The sequence below is a fragment of the Glossina fuscipes genome, unplaced genomic scaffold (genome assembly GCF_014805625.2).
Source record: "Glossina fuscipes isolate IAEA_lab_2018 unplaced genomic scaffold, Yale_Gfus_2 1, whole genome shotgun sequence".
Lineage (NCBI taxonomy): Eukaryota > Metazoa > Arthropoda > Insecta > Diptera > Glossinidae > Glossina > Glossina fuscipes.
The window spans coordinates 43,986,769-44,010,532 of NW_023998415.1; the positions used below are offsets into that span (position 1 = coordinate 43,986,769).

Genomic DNA, 23,764 nt, shown 5'->3' on the forward strand with positions numbered 1-23,764 from the left:
TGACAATGGCTTGAGTCGGTTCACTTTTCCATCACTCCCCACGTAAGCCGTTATAGGGAAAATAAGTGCAATAATTCACAATTTTTCGACAAATGTCGCTGGTTTTTCAACGTCCTTAATTGGTCTGAAAAATTTGATATAACTGGGGCCCACTCTTATGCCACAACTCCTTTGAAAACTGCAGCTTTATGGGGTAAAAAGGTGTAATTTTCTATATTTTATGACGAAAATTAATTTATAATATTGAATTAACGTAGAGATCAATCTTATCGAATGTGGACCAGGTTGATCTATTTTTTGAATACCATTGCATATAAGGATTCTCAGAAAATGTAAATCCAAAAATGATTAAAACGTTTTAATTCGGCATCAAAATGAAGCGGGCCAATTTTGAACCACATGGGTTTATTTTTTACACCCCACTCTAAAGAAGATTTCTCATAAACGGTAAACCCCTTAGAAAAACATCATGATGGAAGTTGATGCAGGCCAATTGTTTAAATCCCAAAATATACAGAGGTTGTCATGCCCTTCTATGGACAAAAAATCTAATTTCCAGTTCTTTCATGATGAAAATAGAAGGATTAAAAAATTTTTAGGAATTACATTGAATTTGGTAAATTGGGATCACTTCACGTGTTCGATGATTTGAGTATCCTTCACCAAAGGTATGTCTTTGCCTGCAAATGGTTTGCAAATTTTCGTGTATTAGACGAAGTGGTGTGGGGGCTTTTAATGGTCGGCCTTGCCCGTCTATAAATTTCTTACTTCTTTTACTTGTTGTTTTTTAATAGAAATTAAAAAAAAAAAAAAAAAATTCAACATTACCTGGTCCCTTAGTTTTCTATGCGTACATTCTTTGAGCATTTTGCACGTTCTATATGTGTTCATTTTATATTTAATGAATACCATGCATTACCGGCGCATATTGTAATTCATACGTAATACTACACATGTCCAACCATAGGTAGATTTATATATATATATATATAATTGCGATTGTTTGTATTGTTATGTGTACAAAACATATTGGAAAAAAGCCCTCGAACATTCATACATACACATTTGCGGGCTGTTACCTTTTTTCATTTGTTGTGTGTCCTTGATATTTGAAACTGAAATATTAACAAAGTTCTCATGCCCTTAATATATATATATATATATATATGTATATATAGTATATATTATTTTATATTTGTATGAATGTAAGCAAATGATGGTATATACCATTACATAATACAAATATTGATTTAATAGAAATTTGAAATTCATAATAATATTTCTTTTCAATTATCGCCCTTCCGGGTCCTTATATCACTTTCAAATTCAATATTTGCAATATATTGAAATAATTTTTTACAAAAACAATCTCTTTTTCATTTCGAAAATATTCTCTTTCACATTGCATTTTTCATTCATATTTATTCCCATTGATTGCCGTATTTAATAACTTTTATGTGCACTTGCCCGTCACTTCAATTTCGAAGTACACCGACCTGATTTAAGATAATCAGAATATCCGATCTTCAGTCATACATATATTCATAAAAGGCATTAATTTACTCCATGATTGAGTCATGTGCGTCTAACTATTATATTTACCACACAGATTATCGGGACGAAGGTTCATTTTAACGTAGTTTTCTCTCTTATCTTTAATACCTTCGGCAAGAGTGAACTGTAAATGAAATGATTTTAAAAGCCCCCTTATGTACAAAACAAGTTGCCATTGTATTGTTGACATGAAATTGTGCAAGTGAAAGAGACAATCATAGACAATTTCTTTGGCATAATGAATATTTAAGCTTTGCCACGAGTCCTGAATATATATTATCTTGAGACCGCTCCAGGAAGTTTCACTGAAAGCGCTCCTTACCTCTTTTTCTCTCGCTGAGCAGGTGCCCGATGTCGTTGTACAAATTCTATGCTTCCATAGCATATTGCATATTGATCATAAAGATGATCAGTTCTTAGAAACAATAAATAGTTAGTAAATTCGGGACATAACCTCAAAAGAAGTAGAGAAAAGTTAAGCATACCCGTAAACAACCCCTAAATGGGAAGACACTAATATTTTTTTTATTTATTTATTTATTTTGTTTTTTGGATTTATACGTCCCAGTAGATGATATGGAATCAAATTAATTTGATTTCAACAAAATTTTCTTTCAAATTGTAGCTAATGAAGAATTTATTTGCTTTGTTTGGGATAATGCGTTTTCTACGTATTGCCTGAGATAGAATGTAAAAACTCCTTTTCTTCCCCTTTCTTTGAGAGAGTCACGTCTTTAACTTGTAGTAAAGTTAAAAATCGCCTTAAAATGACCTTTCTATACATCCATCACCTTTAAATGCATTATACATATATATATATGAACTTTGGAATGGAATTTCTTTTCTATACTGTGGATATAAGAGTTGAAGGATTAGCGTCATTTTAACACTCAACTGTAATGTTTGCTTTAAAGAATATTAACCCCAAGGTTTATGTTAATATTTGCTATAAGATGTAAGATAGATAGATACCTTTTTTTTTTAACTATTCATACTAAATCAGTTGCCGTCAACTATTCAATTTAAAAGATTTTTAAAAGATTTCCAACGAATCATGACAGACGGACAAGTTTACGTAATATTGTGTATTATTAAGAGAAAAACAAGTATAGTTGGGCAAGGCCGAACATTAAATATCCTACATTACATTGTCTAACACAATTCTTATATTTGCAAAAATTATATCTTGTTTCTATATAAAGGCATATGTTTCATCTGGGGAAGTGGGCCCAAAACGCAACCTCATGTAGGACAAGTTTAATCTTTACATAGAAGAGAATCCAAAAATAGGTATAGATGGTCCAAATTTTGTAGAGTTCATTTTATGTGAAATCGCTATAGTATTGTGGGTCAATTATCACTCCATTACCACTTGTTAAAATCTAGACTTTTGTAGGGTAGGATTCAAAAAGTAGGCCGAGACGTTCAAAATTTCGTACAGTTTATTTTTTTATGTTAAATTACTATTATGATATAGTTTTAATCGTGAAGCATTGAAAATTACATATATATTTTGTCGTATGATCTTGAATTTTCGTTATCTGAAAAGACGTTCAAAAATTGCCTCATCCGATCCAAAGTTTTCATACCAATTTATGCCGAAAACCCACTACTAAGCTACTTTTGCTTAGAAATTTTAAAAATTGCAATTTTTTTCCATATAATCACTTTTCAGAAAATAGCTTGGATTATATGGGGAGTGATCGGAGAATTGAACCGATCCGAAACATTTTCAATAGCGTTCGTTCTTTGGTGTCAATGTATCTCAATGTATTTCATCAAAATATCTCAAAAATTGCGACCTGTAACTTGGACACATATTAACATGGACAGAATTCAGATAATGAATCTGAATCGATCGGTACAATAAAAGGTGCGTCCATTTCTTAAGATCTTCGACATTTTATATACGACAATACTAAATTAATACACCCTGTACCACAAGTGGTGTAGGGTATAACAAAATTAGAGAGTCTTTTATGGTACGGCATAGTAAAATGCAAAAGATATTCGCGAAAAATGCAAAGTATAAGAGAATTTGTTGTAAAAAAAAAAAAAAAACAAAAAAAATGTTATTTTTATATATAGAAATTGTTCACGTTTACTCAATACGTGTACGTCAATCATGTCATACGTAAGGTTCTAAATCGATTTAGCAAACTTTCTATGATATGTTGAAAATAGAACGCGATTGAAATCATTTATATGTATTGACCTACGAACAGGCTTTTCTAATCGCGATTACTTTCAGTTGTTTAATGCGCGCTACCATCTCTCTCATACAATCTTAATTGTTTTTCGTTCTAAATGAGCTATTAACACCTCGAACCAAATAACACGGAAATTTAACTGTCAATTAATTGGTGTTAAATTATAAAGAGCATAAGAAAAAAAAGAAAAAAAAAACGAAAAAAAGAAATAAATAAATAAATAAATAAAAATAAACAAAAACCTTTTGCGTAATTCGCTTAACAAATGGAGTAATGCAGTAAGAGAAAGACAGAAAGAGAAAGGGCCCGTTTAACCCGCATAGTATAGTAAATAGTAACAAACATTTCAAAACAGAGCAACAGAGAATGCCGAGGAAAAAGTATAATGCAAGAGGGGCGAAAAAAATAAAAAAAAAAAAAATTAGTAAATAGTGTCACCTCGCTTTCACTTGATATTGCGACTGTCAATGACACACTAGCCCTTTTGGTACACGATGTAAACAGCAAACAGCCCGTAGATATATAGGAGATAAATGTACATAATTGTACTTACACCATTTCATATATACCTACATATATATATATATATATGTATACGTAGGACTTTAAACAATTTGCCAATAACTGTTGGCAAAGTTTACGCGTATATGTGCATAGCGCATAGTGAACATAGCTTTACACCAGGCAAGTTATTGTATAAGAAAAATGCTCTCTGCGAAAACTATTTCCTCTTTTCTTTTTTTTTTTTTTGTTTTCTCTTTTATTATAAAAATTTAAGCGCCTTCACGTAAAGCTTTTCATAGCAAGTTGAAGGCGCCACTATGACTCACCAAACACCGAAATAAATGTATATATAAATCCTCGTTTTTGATTCGTTTGCATTGTTTGTTATTTTATTGTGTCAACAGGCTTACATGAGCTTAGAACGATGCTTACTGGAGTGGGTATGACTTAGAGTGCCTGACATTAAACGCAAACAGGCCAAGTGAAGTATAAACTCATTGAAATGTATGGGCAAAAAAAAAAAAAAAAATAAGTTGGTAATGGAATTGAATGAATGATGTATATATATATATGTGTTTGTCTTGTCGCATCATATTCCTCCCATTATCACTTCGCTCCCCCCCACCCCCCACCCCCCCTCTTTGCAAAAAGTCTTTTTCTAATAATTGCAAACCGTTATTTTTTTGCTTTTGCTTTTGCTTTTTTTCTTCTCTTTCTACTTTCATTTTTTTTATTTTTATTTTTTTATTTTTTTTTTTGCCTTTAAACCGCTATGTTAGCGATTAAAAGTTTAATCCGTTGTTTTTATAGGCACTTATTGTGCTTTTTAATCGTGTGACCTCATTCTTTCCTCCATTCTATCAAATGATTGTATGTTTTACACAATTGTATAGGAAAACGTAGCCTTTCTCATATATAGATGAATTTCTGCATTTTTCTAAAATTTTAAATATAACGAATTAATAAAATAATAAATATTTATTCATCCAATCTTTGCTATTTTAATAATACAAAATCTTTCCTATTTGTTAGCAGGCGATCACTTACTTACATCAATTTATAGTTCATTCTTCGAAATTTTTCCATTTACCCATAATACGCATTACGAAAAACTGCTTATATACTAATCTATTCCTTCGATATGTAACAAACAAAAATATTCATTTTGCATTTGAGATCACCCTAATGCATGCATACACTTCTCAATTATTAGAAGATTTTAATTGAATTTCATTATGTCCGTTTTTTGTTCGTTCGTCTATAGTTGAAATTCTGTAAATTTTAAAAATTTTCACGTTAAACTTAAAAGTTTACTTATATATATATTTCTCGTATACACTTGTCCCGCAAATATTTAACTCAAAATGATCGTGATTCATCTAAATTAGCTTTTGATATTGTTTTAAAAAATCGAAATTAATTTGCAAAAAATACACACACGTAACGTTTTAATCAACTTTTTGATCAATAGCCTATGATTTGTAATAGAGAAAAAGGGCCAAAAACTTCGTTAATTTCGTTCAAATACTTTTCAAATTATAGATAGATAAAAAAAAAAAAAAAAAAAAAAATTTTTGTTAAGCAATCAGTTCACAACCACACCCATAATTAACTTTAATCATATCGACGATTATCTTCCTCGAGTGAAGAGATGCCTGCGAAAGGCGAACAAAGCTTTCCTAATAGTTTTTCTATTTACTTTCTTCTTTTTTTGTTTTTTTTTTTTGTTTTGATTGTTTGCTTGATTGATGTGGCTCTGTGTTGGTGGTTTAGTTTTTTATTGACCTCATAACCTCGACACAAAGTGTATTGTTTATAGTCTTTTATAAAAGATGTGAAAAAAAGAGGGGGGAAACAAAAACCCAAACAGAATAGAGCATAATAGAACATAAAAAGAAAAGGTACAACAACAACAACAACAATAATAATAATAATAATAATAATAATAATAATAACAACAACAACAATAGTCAGGTATTAGTTTATTGTTGTTCTATAAATCGACCTCATTAAAAGTTGAACGATTTAAACTTATCCATTATATCTTTGTATAAAAGTAAATAAGAAAAAATAAAAATAAAAAAATTAGAAAAAAAAAAAGAAAAGAAAAAAATACAACAACCTTGAGATTTGTGGGCTTCAATCGATCAGTGGATATTTCTAAATGCTAAGATTAACAAAACGCTACTTGCGACAGCGAATACGTTTTAAAGTGAATTGTGTTTCTTCACCACCAGCTCGTGAACTATATGAAGCCTCTCGATAAGAACTCGTAACGATAGTTTGCTTCTTATGATATTATTTTCATTTTGATGACCCTTTCCTTCTCTCTCTCTCTTTCTCTCTCACTCTCTCTATCTATCTATCTATCTATCTATCTATCTATCTCTCTCTCTATATTGTCTTAATATTTCAAATTTTTCGAACAGTGAAAATTGAGACACTCGCACACTTTGCACACATTATTGAAAAATTGTTTTTATCAAAATTTACCTTAACTCATAATCCTAATGGCATTTAACAGATATCGCAGAGCAAAATCCAAGTGAATCCTGTTTGGTTCAAAAATTTGAAATGGAATTCGGCCCTCATATGGGCCAAACTGTTTTTTTTTTTTTTATTTTTTTTTTTATTTTTTTTTTTATTACACTTTTTGACACAGCATGTTCGAAAGCAGAAGCTCTTCAGTTGACATGTGTTTTAAATAGAAATAATCAAATTAACTCTGCCGCATGACATGTATACACTTTTTACACCTGCCCCTGTACGATGGAGGTCTAGTCATTTTGTTTTTTACTCACGCAAAAGATTCTTCAGAGATCCTATAAAGCATATATATACATTCTTGATCAACGTGAAATTCTTAATTGATTTAACCATGTCTGTCTGTCTGTCTGTCTGTATGGAGTGCGTTTTTGACACTTTCCTGATGAAGATATCAATTTAAAAATGTTGGTAAAAGCATTGGAAATTTCTGCACGCAGATTTCTTTTGAAAATGGGCCAAAACGATGCAAGCAGAAGCGTGCGGTGAAGCGAAAACTGAACGCAACTCCACATGCTCGTTACTCGGAAATTATTAAAATTAGGAGGCTACAATTGTCCATATTTACTTCACGACACACTTTATTCGTCACATGCAAAACTGGAACTAATCGGCCACATCCGACCGCATACACACACAAAGTTACAAATAATTAAATTTTATTTATTTTATTCTTATTTATCTATTGTAAGGCAAACAAGACACAATGTTTAACGATATTTTGTACACTCCTCAAATGAGTAGAATGCGAAAAACATAGTGATGGGTATGCAAGATTCGGCCCCTAACTTGTTCGATAGTGAAAAAAAAACGATTTTCAATTAATAGAACTATGGAACATATTTCACTTTGTAGCGAACAAAGTGTATCAACGGGGCTCGCTTTGTGGCGACGAAGTTTTACAGAGCTCCACTGAGATGACACCTAATCATTGGTTATATCTCTGAAATAATTCCTTGCTTATCATTCGATTTTTCTATACATCCGTATAAATGAGTATAACATCGTCGATACGCTTACATAATGTAATTACACACAATTGATATCGAATTTATTTATGTATATATGTTCCCCTACAATCTGTAATTACTTTGAATAATCACTTCACTCGCTATATGCCTTGATATATATGGGTTCCTTGGCATTTTTCTTACTCTCCATATTTTTTCTTCGACTTTTCTCAATCTTTGGATCAGACTTTTCTTATTTCAGTTTCGTTTCCATTTTGTTTATTCGATTCACCGATTCTTAAGGCAGACCTATTGTTTTGAAAAGGAGATGAAGAAAGTAAAGAACTCTACTTCGTCCGCCGAATAAGCAAAGTCTGATTTAAAGTTTATCCCGTGACAACGAGTCAGAGCCATCGCTTGTTTCCATCGTACGGTCTGTCATGTGACAGACTTACTTACACTATCTATCTGCGTACGGTAACTTAACTAATCTTACATCTATGTGCGGGAATAAAATGACGGACGATTTTGTTCCTCAAAACTTGAGTGAAAAATGCGATCAACTTAGGTTTAAGCGTATTTTAATTTATTTTGCAAGTGATGTGAGAAGAATTTGTCCAATAAAGGAAAAATTTATAAATAAATTTGCTTTATACATTTTTATGTAACTCTTTTTATCGACTATATATATATATGAAATTTGAAATAATTTTGTGTTTGTATGTGTCTGTTTAGTTAATTATTATTGATGAAAATGCATATGAAAAATCGAAATTATTTCCCAATTCTCTCATATTCAATTTCGCGTCATTGCACTGACTGCACAATTTATTCATTTAACACAATCAATACCTTAGTTAGTATATGCGCGAGTGTATGCGATATGTTAAATACATTGGAAACATTGAAATTTGATGCATAAATATCTCAATTGTTTTCTATAGATATCGGCCGTATGTACGAGCGTATAATATGAATGGAGCTCAACTACTATGACCCAGGATACATCTTATTGTCTATGCATCATGAACAAAATGTCATTTGATTATTTGAGAACATGAGTGCATTAAAATTGTATACAAAATTTTCTAGTTAGTAAATGCTGGTCGAATTCGAATGCAAATATAAATCAGAGCAACAACAAATAATAACAATATTTTTTTTGTTATTGTTATAACATAAAAATTGCTACGCAATAATGGGTGATTTACAAGCCACAATAGAATTTTCGGTTGAATTATATAAATTCTTTAATGTGGACTTATTTCAAAGAGGGTAAGTTAATAATATTTCAAAAATGATTAAATAATTTTATTGCTTTTTTTTTTTGCTTCTTTCCATACATACATACCTAATTAAATGCATGCATGCGTTTCAAAATTGTAACATATTTTAATGCGTAAAATTTAGATTAAAATTTTCTAATATCAAGGATTAGATCAAATTGCAATCAATAAATATTTTATATATTTTTTATCATTTAATTTAATTATGACCCATGCCATGTCCATGCGCCCAGCTTATGATTACTGAGAGGATTGTTGTTTAAAATTTGCCTTAGGCAGCAAAGAAGAGTTTTTTTTTTTTTTTTTTTTTTTTGATAGTTTTCTGCACCCATCACCGAAGGACGAGGGATATATTCCTTCTGTCAAAACACACTTGCAATGCCCAGAAAGTAGCTCCAAAACTCCATAAAGTATACATATTCTTGATCAGCATAATCTTGTGAATCCAATCTTCGTTTGCTACATCTGCATGGGAACGTTTTGCACTTTACGTGTTGTGGAATGATAGCGAGAGCGAGTTGCATAGCAATGATTAATCTCATCGAAATCTTCATCATGTCTCCTTTTAATATTTGAAAATCGCTTTAAGGCCCATTATCTATCCAACGATTGTCTCCGTCAAGCTACACGGACATGTTTCTGCTTGGAAATTCTTTTAAACAAAACTAAACACTTACCATATTCATCTATTAAGAGTAGAATGTGTAGACTGACCAACAGAAATCCATTTGACGCAGCCAATTTCATGCCACGAAATATCTTACAAATTCTTGTACCCATTAAGCCCATAAAACGGATTTGATTTTTTGAAAAATTTACAAGAGTATTTATCCCGTGAAAAGAAAAAATATAATTTTATAGCTTGTTGTCTTGTTGTTTCATATATTAATTAATTTTTAAAAAGAACAATAATTAATCAATTGATTGATGTTTTTTTATTTACATACATTGATTACATGAAAGCATATTGATGCCAATAGAAGCGTATCGTTGTTGGAAATTTTCTGCGATTAATAAGCTTTAACTTAAAGGTAAACAACTTTCGAAGAAGTTCGCGTTCGAGATGAAGTCCGCGTTCATTACTTGCTCAATAGTATTTGCATTGGTTCCCGCCCAGGGACTTGGGTTAATCACTATGAGTGGATGTCTTGCAACTTGCAATTCCGTTAAATTTCGAAAAAGAGAACAAGGCTTAGCGACAAAACCCAAATAATATATTTTCAAAACAAATTCTTCTAAATTGATATATAGCGAAATCTTTGGACAATCCCATCACGAAAAATAGTTGTGGGTGCCGTCCGTCGTACCGTCCTTGGAGGGAAAAAACTTTTCTCATTTATAAAAATCTCTTATCTATTATAACGTGTTTGCTCGGGCCGGCAACACACACGTATATTATACGGACCAACGATTTCGGTTTACATGCCTTCATTAGTTCTCTACTATGCAATTGCTTAAGATTAAATAAAACTGTTTAATAATAATGAAAATCGTTTCTTGCAACAATAAGTTCATGGTTGAATGGAATAAGATATAACTGTTTGCCGGGTATTAGTTGCGTTTATTGTAGACTTGTCATTTCGTTTAAACCTATGTGGTAAGTGTCTTAAAGGCTGCACCTTGACATTTGGATCCGATTTAGATATACCTGCCCGCCGATGAATTTGTACACGAATTCCCATTCTCAAGTATCTGGCAGACCGGTGGTCCAAACAACGGCCTTGTAAAGTAACAAATCAAAGGATCTGAACTTAACGAAGGCATTGAAGATAAGAAATTCATTTTGAAACTATTCCCCATAGACTTGCGGACGCATTTGCAATGACCGGAGAGGCATAAAGCTTTTGAAACAGAGTAAAAATCCATATACCGACCATATTTCTTATACACTTTGCGATTAATATCGGAAATCCATTGCAAACTGAATTTAATATTTTAACGTTTATAAATTTTGTTTCGCATTTTGAAATGCTCCTTTCGTCAATAATTTTGCTAATTGAATTTTCCTGATAAATTTATTAAAAAGAGGAAAAACTATAAATGTCTGTAATGATATTTAACCACATTCTGGCAATTTCCTTTCAACCGCATTTAATGGAATTTTTTTTTAACCGAACCATTCGATATGAAAATTTCATGCACGTAATCATACCATTTCATTTACCCATACAATTGACCTAATTTTCGCATAAGCAGCAGTATTTGTAGTTTTAGTAAACCTGATGGACTCATATACTGTATGCCACTGCATGCAATTTATACTTGTATGCATGCATGTATGTATGTATGTATGTATGTATGTATCCATGTAGGTATATAAATGTGTTTATATAGATTTTCTAACGTACTCGTACATTATGTTTTTCCTCGTTCCCTGTTTTCTTCTGAAACTGAACTGAAAATTCAATAAATTGTTTTCTGTTTATATTTAACAAACACAAATAAACAAATATATATGCATACATACATACACATATAAACACTTAGATTATATCAAGTGCGATGTGGTCTAAGAGTTTCACCCAGACTGCCCGTGCAAGTGGAGATGAGTATACCCGAGACTACATCTAATGGCCAGCCAGCAATACAACCGATACCAAATGGTGGCGGGGTTTGTAGTAGTGTTGGAGATAGTACTACTACTACTACTGTAACAGTCAACAATAACAATCCCACGCCCAGTAGTGGCAGTAATGCAAGTAATATCACTGAAGCAGAACTTCGAGGAGATCATCAACATCAACATCCTCATCAGCAGCAGCAGCAGCAGCAGCAGCAGCAGCAACAGCAACAACAACAACAACAACAGCAGCAACAGCAGCAGCAACAGCAACAACAACATCACCAACAAGAATCACCACTCAACAATTCGCTGATACTATCGAACACAGCCAGCATAATTAATGGGGCGGGCGCCTCGCGTGTATTCCAGATACTCTATCGCAACGAAGAAGTGTCATTACGTGATGTTATATACTTTCGAACACATCTATTAGGTAAGTAACAAATACCAGCATGCTCGGCATTTATACACTTATGCACTTATACACACTAATACCGATACAGATGCAAATGCTACTTATACGTAAACTCAGACACGTCAAGTGTGTAAATCTACCTAGATATTAATAAATATGCGGCTATAACTATTCGAATGTGTGTGTGTGTGTGTGTGTGTGTGTGTGTGTGTGCACGCATATAAATGTAGAAAAGGTGATTTAGCACAAATGTATATGTGCACGCACAACCGAGATGACAAATATCGGGGCAGTCATGATAAATTCGTTGAGTGCTTTTATTTTATTTTTTATTGTTTCTTGTTTTTTTTTTTTTTATTTTTTTTTTTTTTAACATTACTTGTCATCACCATCAGGCATCAACATCGTCGTTGTCATAATCCTCGCCATCATCGTCATCATCATCATCATCATCATCATCATCACCATGGTAATGAGGTTAAACTTTAACATTTCCCTTTTGCTGTTGAGTCTTTAATTAAATGTATTGTTGTTACTTATATTAAATCAACTGCAATAAAATTGAAATCGTTAAGCTTTACCTCTAGGCCAGCGTATACATTATACATATGTAAATATATTTTTACTATATATTTATGTATGTACGCATAAAATATATCTATACATATATATACATGTCCCATAATATGATACCACTGTACATATATAGTTGAGACACAGAAACGCAAGAGAGACGCTAAGCCCCATAAGGGAGCAAAAAAAAAAAACAAATTGGCCGCTGAAATGAAAGATGAAAAAATAAAGATAAAATTGAAATTGCAAGAGGAAAGCACTGAAATGGAGAAATAAAATACAATCCGCGTCTAGCCTTAAGAGTTACAACTGCCGCATTGTTTAAATTATTTTTACGCTATCTAGACCCAATACCAAAACTATTTTAGGCCGTTTGTTTTTTTCTTCTTTTAACACGCTGTAACATGTGATGTCGTAATGCCCGACAAGAGCAGACAAGTGCCAAAAAAAAAAAATAAATAAATAAATAAATAAAAATTATTTCACTCGTCCACTTACGGAAAAGAATGTACACTACGTTAAAATAAAAAAAAAAAAAAAAAAATTTTGAAAAAAATAAAATAGAAAACAAAAAATTAATTAATACAATAAAATCAAATAACTATGTGGATAAAGCTCATTATTTTTTATTATTATCATAGTTGCTTTCAATCGAAAAACAAATAAAAAATCTATAGTAGACGATGGCTTACGATCAAATGCCGTACATCACTCCGCTTAATACAGTTACTCGTAAAAAAAAGTTTCAAAATAAGGCGTGATAGGGGAAATGATCAAAAAAATGGTCCGATCGAAATCATTTTCAATAGCGTTCGTTGTTCGGCTACAACACGTCAGTGCGCCAAATTGCATTCAAATACATCGAAAATTTCGGCCTATAAGTTGCAGACAAGACATAAGACTAACGGACAGACAGATAAACTAAGAGAAAATGACTCTATTAGAAGTTCTTCTGTACGTTGCATAAGTCCGCCTATACTTAGTATACCCATGCACCACAAGTAGCATATGGTAAGTAAAACAAAAGACATAAGACAAAGGGACAGACAGGTAAACTAGAAGTTCTTCTATACGTTGCATAAATCCGCGCAAACTTAGCATACCCATGCACCAAAAGTGGTATAGGGCAAATAAATATTTAATTTTCGTTAAATCTTGGTCTAAATAACAGAGCTGATCGCATATATAACACGTTAACTATCATCGAAAAGACGTTTATTAACTTGTAAGTTTTTTGTTATAACCTACACCGTTTCTAATAGAGATAGGTAGGTAGACTCACCTTTTATTATACCAATCGAATTATATTGATTTTCTAAATCAATTTACTTTGTCAAATCTGCGTCATGTATCATGTCTGTCCACGATTTTTTTTTTTTTTTTTTTTTTTTAAATATTAAACTAAAAATTTTTAGGTAGTTTAATCCAAATTTTTTTTGATTATATATCTTAGCTTAAAAAAAAAAAAAAAAAAAACCTATTGAAAATGGTTTGCATCGATTCATTTTTATGACTGAAGCCCATTGAGAATGAATTGGATCAAATAACTTTTATGACCACTCGTCGTCTTATTTTGGAAACGTTCTTATATAACCAAAAATTGAAATTTTCTAAATTTCTCGATAACAAATCGCTGAGTAAAATAATAAATTGTTACGGGAAACTTGGATCAATATTTTGAATTTTCTCTTATAAAACGAGACAATTTAATTTTCAATAATTATTCAGCCTAAAGCAATGCAAACAATAAATATCCAGAAATTAGTAGGAAATGCTACTCCTTCGAGGAGAAAAATCAAGGGGTATCCCTATTATACATCTTTTCATCGAATATGTTTGCAAGATTTTTGCGTAATAAGTTTTCATTAAAGACATCTCTTTACCACCTAGTTATGAGTATCCTACTCCATGGAGCCGTAGAGCACTTTCTCGATCAAATATTTGATATGAATATCTTTAAAAGAGTCCTATTCCACTGATTTGGATGGCATCACTTTATTGACCTACACTTGTAATTTATCGCGATCGTCTGGTATTTGTCCGAAGGTGTTGAAGAATAGTTTCATTGTTTCTATATCTTGGGGAATAACTCTTGGAATAATATCAAAAATGTTAAAACTATAGTCAAACCTAAGCTTTTTAAGAGCTTGGTCACAAAAATTTTATTAATTTTAATTTTTTCTCCCATTTCAAGATGGTTTTATTCCTACTAGATCGAAAGTGAAAAGATCTATCGGAACATTTCCTAGTTATATCTTTAAAAGTATGTCCAATGCACAGCAACTTATGCTAATTTTAGGATATTCATCTACAAAACTTACTTTATTTCGCTTCGCCATATTACATAATTTATAGCTTGGTACTTTCGCTCTCTTCTCACTTCGCTCAATTGTGAACAAAGTCACGTGTAGAGTGATATTTATCAAAAGAAGGTGATGAGTGAGAGGGCTGTAGATTACATTGATAAGTCCAATACTAGAATATATGTTAAAAGTTGTGGTCCAGCAACTGCCATACAGCCGAGTAGACAAGAGTATTTGAAGGTGCAAATGTCAATGCGGTTTAATCATACTTGATCGTAGTTATATTGAGTGCTAAGTCGACATGAAGACATAATACATTTATCGATAGAGCCACACATCTGCTAGGCTGCGGCCAATTCCCTCCCCATTCTCTTTGTCACCATTTTTTTTAGAACCATTACAATGCTACACGTATGGGGGACACAATCATTTTCAAAAAAAGTGGCGTTTGTCTAGGAACAATTTTTTATCTTCGTCTTACGGGGATTGAGATGGAACTCTAGTTGTACTCTCTCTCGATCGAACTTTCGCACCCTTATAGGAAAACAAAAAAGATCGGAATCGAATTCAAAACTAACGAAATATCTCTCGTCATAATTTTTACATCCATCATCGAAAGATGTGGATATATGTGTCAGAAGGTTTGCGACGCCGAGAAGTAGGCTTCGAGAACTCCGCAAAGTATATATATTCTTGATCAGCAACAAAATCTGAAGCGATTTGAGCATGTCCCCTTTATCCGTTTGTGCAATGTCTGTTGTAAACATTCTTCTGGCCGCAAAAGTGGTGCTATCGTCCTCAAATTTGGCGCAATCATTGGTTGCTACAGAAAATGGGCGAAATGAACTGAAAACACCTTTGTTTTCTAAAAATAATAAAATGTTGGTCTTTGCTTATTGCTCGTAAACTCGTAGCAGATATATGTATAAAAATTTGAAGGCATATTTTATGTGCGATACTGTATAAAAATGGGAAAAATTGGTCACGCCTACTCGGTATAATGATGTATCGAAAAAAACTATTTTTTGAAAACCTTTATAACGTGCAGAAACAAGGTTGTAACAACCCCACAAGGTACATAAATTCTTTGGCCAGGATGCACCTAAACATCTCCGTCTATCCGTCTGTTCATCTGTCTGTTTATCCAAATGTAAAGTATCTGGAATAAATATGAAGATATCGTTTACAAACGTACAAAAGAATTTGAAAATGTCCCAAACTTTTTAAAGAACACGCCAACAACCCGCCCACATGACTATGTAACAAAAAACTGTGAACTCTATTGCTTTCCGTGTCTTCCGCTTGATACCCATAAAGTACAACACATACATACATCATATAAATTTACACATTTATTTACTTTGCATTTATATACTTTATCGAACATTTGAAGTTTGCTTCTTTACGTATAAAAAAAGAAAGGTTTGAAAAAACGAAAAATAAAATTATGGCACATTATGAAATTTAGTAGTCGCAACTCCCTTTTTTCATTTTTGTAAAGGTACTACAGCATCGCCTTTTTGCAAATATATCTGCTATAGTTAGTGAGTAATGAGCAAAAAACCAATTTGTTATCCCTTTCGAAAAACATAGGTGTTCTCAATTTACGGACTAGTGTAGATGTGTCCTTCTACCGATTTGACCCAATTTCAAGACCAGACTGCGTACAAGAAGTTCCCATGTCGAGTAAGAGAATGTTTACAACATACATTACAGAGACGGACAGACGGACAGACGGATAGACGTGAACGTGATTAAATCGTTGCAGAATTTGATGCTGATCACGAAATAAATATACTTTCTGGGGTGTCTCTGAAACATCGGATCGGACCACCTTTCCGATCATCATATTATCGCTTGAGTACACTTCAATATGAGGGCTGCATCATTTTCAATGATGCATTTACATAACAATAATGTAGAATTTTTAATGCCTTATTAATTAAACGAAGTAGTCTAGGTTATCTAATCGTCGGTCTTGCTCGACTATAGCTTTCTCATTTGGTTTGCATTAATTTCATTCCTACGACCAGGGAATGTGCATCAGAAATTTCATAGAATACACACATTACTGATAATGCCCACATAAATTATGCGTGACATTTAATTCGATATTCAAAAAGAGCAAAAATTATTATTTTTACATAAAATTTTGACAGCCTTCGGCATAGAGTCATACTACAGTAGTACAAGTAGATATATTATAACACTCAGGGCAATCGGATCGTATATTAAGCGTTAAAAACTTCATAAAGGGCTTATGTTCGATGAACACGCAATGTATATTATCACTCTTTTCGCTACGCTACGCTACGTAATAGTATGCCATAATGTATCATGGGCGAAATTTAAGCTAAATCTATCATTGCTGTCAATAAAACAGAAGCGAAGTCATGCAATTGATGTAAAGCGTTCAAAAGACAATTATTATTGTGGTTCTTAAAAGGCTATGAACGAAAGAGCATCGCAGACTTACCCCAAGAGTATCGTCTACAAGTTTTTCTTCTTTGCAAAGCTGAAATTCAACTTGATTCGAGTTCAAGTCGAGCCTTTTGAGTCAGTTGAAGCCACGATTTTTTATCGAGATAAAGGTCCATGCCTCAAGCTTTAGCGCACTTTTATTGTCTTGATGAATATTTATTGTTTAACAATTCTGGATCCGCTTCACATTGTATGGACGGACACCTGCAATTATAATGAGTTTATGGAGTCGATTTACTCATTTGCTGACTATTAACAGAGTCCTGAAGATCAGATAATTTTAGAGATAAATTCCGCACACGTCTAATACATTAGTTAACAAATCAGAACAAAGCTGAAAAATGCTCAATTTATTACTAAAGCTAAACGAATTTTTATGATGATAGCGTGTTTTAAATGTGATGATGGGATATTATAAGCTATAGGACAGCAGTTGCACAAAAAACATTTTATCATAATAATCGATTTGCGATAAATATTTGTATTATCTGATTACCTTCCAGTAATTTTACTTGTCAGATTAAGGCAAGCAGGTGGAATTGGTCTTACTGTTTATAACATACCTCTCTAGCTGCGAAGTGCAGTGGACAGAATGCATTTTGCATATGATTCGTTTCCAGAAGGTAAACAACGCATCGGTGCGTACGTGAAAACGTATGTTGCATGTTGAGAAGTGAGTTTGAATATGCACCTACCTGCGAAAGATGATTTGCCAACACATATTTCAGACTCATAGAAGATCTTCGATCGTTGAGCGATAAAGATACTTCGTGGCTGGATAACCCATACCTAACTATTTTACTTATTGCAAATTGCTGAGCAACACATCAAACATCTCTCAAATTCTCATGTTTCATTTAAAATACAATAGAACTTTCCCGCCCAGGCAATAATACATAGAATTGACTATATGATTGACAGACCTCGAGATTGGGATGACGCAAAACTTACTTAGTTTATAACGGCGTTCATTTTCTTCTTCTTCTTCTTCTTCTTCTTCTTCTTTTTAATTCATGGATGATAACTGTGCGTTATACTAATGGATGTTGTAAAAGCAAATTGAAATCACACTGACCTGTATTTGAGATATACTCGCAGAGAGCGAATGTGTGACAGATGAAAAATACTTTATTTTCTTACATCAAATAGATATGGGAGGGAAGAAAAGCAAAACTTAAGCTTTGCAATGTCCGTATGTTGATGCAAAACAAAAACAAATAAATATATATATATATATATATATATTTTTAATTACAAGGTCACTTCAACTTAAGCATCTATCATTTTCCATGTTTTTGTTATATTAAAATAAAAATAAATATAAAAAAAAGAAAAAAAAAGACAGAAAAAATTATTATTCGTTTATCTGCATATCAACATATATTTGTAAGAGTTTTATTAAAGCTCTCACAAACGTATTAAGTCCTTGTGCACATCTATTCATAAGTGATAATACACATAAACATATAAACAAATCTTCTTCTCCTTAACAAATTTTACTTAAACAAGTAAATGTCTATATAAAGTTTCATACACAACAGTTATGGTAGTGATTGTGCTAGTAGTAGTATTTGCACTAGTAGTAACAGTAGGAGTAGTAGTCGCAGCACATTTTGTCATTCGACTACAAAGACACTACATTAAGATTTTCTTTAAGCAAATGTGTTAAATAACAAGTTGACATAGTTATAATAACATACGCATGTAAAATTTTAATGGTATGACAGTAGAAACGTAAATAATTTCAACTATATTTGATGTTAATGTTGTTGTCATTGTAGCACAGTAGCACAGTTGTTAATACAGATTTTATTATAAATTTCATCATTATAAGCTGGGTAAGCATATTATTGCTAAAACAATCAATTCCATTATAATCTAAACAAGTAAGACAATCCGACTTTTTCTTATCAAAACCATCACAAACTATTATCCGAATATCCGCATAATAGGATTCATTTTCGTAGTCATATTTTAGATGGCTTCCCGTTAAATTGTTTGCATTAAATTTCAAGTCAATATTTGTTGTTCATGTGTATTTGTGTATTTGTGAACGCAATCGTCGTTTTCAATAAAGTTTTTATTTAAATTTTATATAATCTTAAGAAAATATTTCTGATAATAGAGTAAAATATCGCCAAATATCTTGTCCAAAGATTTTCTCTCTTCTAGGCATGAGTGCAAGCCGAACAAGACCACTTTCAAAATTGATATGTGTTGTTATCCAGACTTAGTATTTGGTTAGTATTAGTTTTCTCTCTCAATAAGTAAGATCGCCACGGTTCCGTTAATACGTGACAATCCAATAAGATATATAGACGGACAGACGGACAGACGGGCAGACGGATATAGTTTAGATAATTTCAAATTTTTCTCTAATGCTTTATATTTCCTCTGAGTGTAACTGAGACAAGAATAAATCTAATATGCCCTTTCATATCCTTCGACGGTTGTTATATGATAAAAATATTTTAAAAAGTATTATGTTAAAGCGTTGAAAAGGAAAAAGGAACTCCAGGGGATAAACGATAAAAATTTGAAAATGAAAGACACTTTCACATACGCACACACATATATATGCAGAGATTTTAAAAGCATAAAATCACACGCTTCACAGCATTAAAAGTATATATCCTCTAGGGCGATTAAAAAAAAAAAAAAAAAAAAAGAGAAAAAAGAAAAGCAAAACAAAAAAACCCCTATTAAAATATCCTCAATATTATGAGGAAAAGCATATAATAAAAAAAAAAAAAATAAATAAATAAATAAAATAAAACAATTTTCAAGAATATATTCTTCTTATGATATTAAACTATTATTTCAAGCATATAAACAAGAGACTCCGTATATGAGTGAGGTTACGGCTATCCTGTAAAGACAACGAGTAGACAAGTATTTTACGACAACAACAGAAAATACTGCACATAGTTTAGTATAATTTGAACCTTAAATCAATAAATTTCCTTCAATTAGCAATTTTAATATTTTTCATTTAAAAGAAATACCTGACGATCAACAGAAGTTGCACCCTGGGTATAACGTGAGTTGCTGCCGTTAAGGATTAACCTCACGGCGGCCGTAACCCACGCCCCTTGGCGAGTTAGACAATCCCTATAAGCTAGGGACCTAAACAGCATCAGACTCCAGATTGTTTATTGTGTATGGATCAATAAACCCACTCTGGACCTAACGATCAACAATAATCAAGGGGAAATAAAGTTCCTAATTCACGCTTATATACTCTCTAGGGCCCAGAATTATTAGACCCTACTTCCATAAGAGTAACTCGACAAGACATTGAAGCAATATTTCTTAAACTATGATTGCCACTATCAAGCTTATAAAGCTTATATGGTTTAACGTCCCAGTCGGGTCTAGATTGTCATCTTAAAGAGTCAGATACAAAGATAAAATATTGGATGGCACAGCTTATACGAAACCGAAAGCCCGACTGTCAAGCCGGATATCGACAAACGACATATTCATTATGACGGTGGTCAAAAACGAGGCGTTGCCACAAACTCTTATCGCCAGATTTGAAAGAAATGGATTCTGCGACAAATCCCTATCTTGATAAACTTAACCCGAACGGGGGAAATTGAAGTCATTACGTATGTCGAGTACAAATGTGTCGTCGTGAAAGAAAGAGGTAAGAAGGAGGAAAAAGGTGTCAATTCTGATAAGCGAAATCGGACTCGAGTAAAGCATAATCGAATAAGTAATAGTTCGAATGGGTAACCGAGGCTTCTAATAGACAATGCTAGTTTCTAATAAACATCAGCGTCTTAAATAGCGTTTATTAAACAACATGTACAGTACATGTCCATTTATTTAGTTAATTTAACTTTCCAGCATATTTGTAACAAGTTTTTATTTTTCTTTCGTAATCAATATATGATGAAATTGTCAAATTTCGCGGACTGGTTCGTGTACTTGCTAAGAGCTGAGATCAATAAATGACTAGAAGAACTGAAAGAAAGTAAAATATATGCATAAGCATATAATCGAAAACGAGTAAAAATTATATATATTAGGCCATGATCCGCATCCATGGAATGTCTTACATTGCTTCACTTAAAGCAATTATTTCTATAATCACATTTCAAAAGGTTGTCTGTTCCGCATGAATCATTTTTAGTTGCATTCGTTCGTGGGTCAAACCACATCGATGTATCGACTTTCCTAAATATTGCGATCTGCAAGTTGAACGTGGACGGACAGACATCAGACAAGCTTAGATGGGTATAATAACAAATGCATCGATCTCAAAAGGGTGTAAAGTTATATTTAAATATAACTAGCACTTGGATACTGCGCTGCATATATATAGCGCAGTCGTTAGATGCAGCACAGTCGCTAGGTGCAGAACAGTTGCTAGATGCAGCACAACAGTTATGTGCAGTGGTCATTTTTTCTTTTATACTATTTTGCAAAATAATTCTCGAAAAGTTCTATTTTACTTGTATTTTGATTTAAATCCCTCCGAGACTTCTTTTAATAGAATTAATTCTGTTAACGGCTTTACAGAGCTGTACAAAAAAATTGTAATTTGTGTCTTGTGCTAGTTATATTTCAATATAACTTCACACCCTTCTATCTCAAGTCCTTCTGAATGTTGTCTGTATCCGTACAAACTTAATATACACCTGCACCGCAAATGGTATATAGGCGAGAACTAGTCGTTAATGCATTTTGTTCGGAAAAACAAATAACAAACAAAATTTATATTTATTATTTATCATCCAGTGTGTTTATGCATTTATATTGTAAACAAGTTTAGATGTATATAAATTCGGTTTAGATTTTTGATACAAAAGCTCATAAGATAAAGCAGATTTCATTACGAATTCATGTTTCCATTGGGATCAAAATCTTCTATGTATACCATGCCCCATAGAGTTAAAAAAAACAGTAAATTAATTATAAAAAATTTCAGAGAAATAATGCATTAAAAGCTATCAAAAAAGCTTAAGCTGTGAAATTGGATTTTGTGCTTTTAATGTCCTTTGTGAGATGGAAGGAAAGACGCCGGAATAATAATGTACAAACAAGTTAGTAAACATATATGTAAGCATTTAAAATCAAATTTTTAATTTAAGGACGACACGCAGTCTATTGTGTGTCCAGTTGCTCAATACACACTCATACGCAGGAAATTTCGAAAATGTTGTTCTTTGTATGACTGCAAAGCCCAAAATGTCGTCTTCGACGACATTTCTTTGAATATTTTCTTTTCCGCAAACTCCAATCAAATAAAATGGATTTTCTGAAAAATCGACTTCAGAATTATCCCTTAAAATATATTATAAATCTAGATTGTGATTATTCCACGGAAGTTTTTGTGTCCTTCGCTATTCGTGAAATTTGTGCGGAAATATGTAACACCTAGAAGAATTCGAGCTTTCATTAGACTGATCCTTTTTTTTTTTTTCCTTTTTTAAATCGATCTCAGCTTGTCAGTCCGTCTGTCCGTCCGATGTCTATCCATGTATTTATCTGTTGAACTTTTTGTGTTTCGTACACTAACGTGTTTTTTTTTCCCCCAGGGACGAACAGTATTGAATATAGTTTGAATCGGACCACTTTTTCTTTTTTTTTTTTGAAAAGTCATTATATGCAAAAACAAAATTGAAAATTTTCAAATTTTTTAACAAATATTGCTGAATACTACTGTATTTCACACAAGATTACGCGTAATTATATTTTATTTTTTTCACTTCTTTGAGATTTTCGTGTTTATTTATTGTAAGACAAATAAGCCAGAGATGTATAGCCAGAGAATAATAAGAGAAAGGGTAAAACTATTTTGTACACTGCTCGAATGAAGATATATTATCTGTCTAAACATGGGTTAATTTTAAAATGAAGATGGTAAACACCGCGATTAACTTTTTCTTACTTATACCAGCGATATGGGAAGCAAATAAGAGAACATGGAGTGTAGAGTGTAGTGCGTAAAGCATATTGGTGGGTGTGCGAAATTCGGCTCCTGTCGAATATAACTTTCTTACTGGTTATAGTTAATTTGTTAATTCTGATTCACTTCACGATATAATATAATTGAGATGACGATATAAGGTTAGCCAAAAAGGCACAAAAGACACAAACTGTGAGACAAGGCTAGAGAGCTATTCTCAATTCAATAAAACTTCTTAGTACAATAACAAAGACAATTAAACATTTAAATTACTCGATATGTATGTAAGACATGTATCAAATGTATAACAAAAAGGAAAATTGTTGAAAGTTTTTTTATTGTTTTTATTTATTTATTTTTTATTTTTATTTTTTTTTTTAATATTCCGTATGATAATCGTTGCGCCTTCGCATACAGTAAATCCAATTTTCAAAGCGAGTAAAGGAAATAAACGAAAGAAGAGC

General features: G+C 32.3%; 1 protein-coding gene and 1 long non-coding RNA gene across 6 annotated transcripts in view; one reads left to right on the forward strand and one right to left on the reverse strand.

The window, feature by feature from the left end:
- The window catches only part of LOC119631446 (protein FAM135B), a 57,208-nt gene that overhangs the window by 12,733 nt on the left and 20,711 nt on the right, over positions 1 to 23,764 (forward strand). For all 5 annotated transcript variants that reach the window (XM_038023653.1, XM_038023652.1, XM_038023651.1 and 2 more), the window contains exons 2-3: positions 8,707 to 9,037; positions 11,536 to 12,044. In XM_038023653.1, coding sequence (XP_037879581.1) covers positions 8,961 to 9,037; positions 11,536 to 12,044 — 586 coding nt within the window. In that variant the 5' untranslated portion in view covers positions 8,707 to 8,960. The remainder of the gene's footprint in view (positions 1 to 8,706; positions 9,038 to 11,535; positions 12,045 to 23,764) is intronic.
- The window catches only part of LOC119631453, a 51,351-nt gene continuing 39,972 nt past the window's right edge, over positions 12,386 to 23,764 (reverse strand). The window contains exons 2-3 of the long non-coding RNA XR_005246655.1: positions 17,379 to 17,587; positions 12,386 to 12,804 (exon numbers count right to left, since the gene is read on the reverse strand). This is a non-coding gene — a long non-coding RNA (uncharacterized LOC119631453). The remainder of the gene's footprint in view (positions 12,805 to 17,378; positions 17,588 to 23,764) is intronic.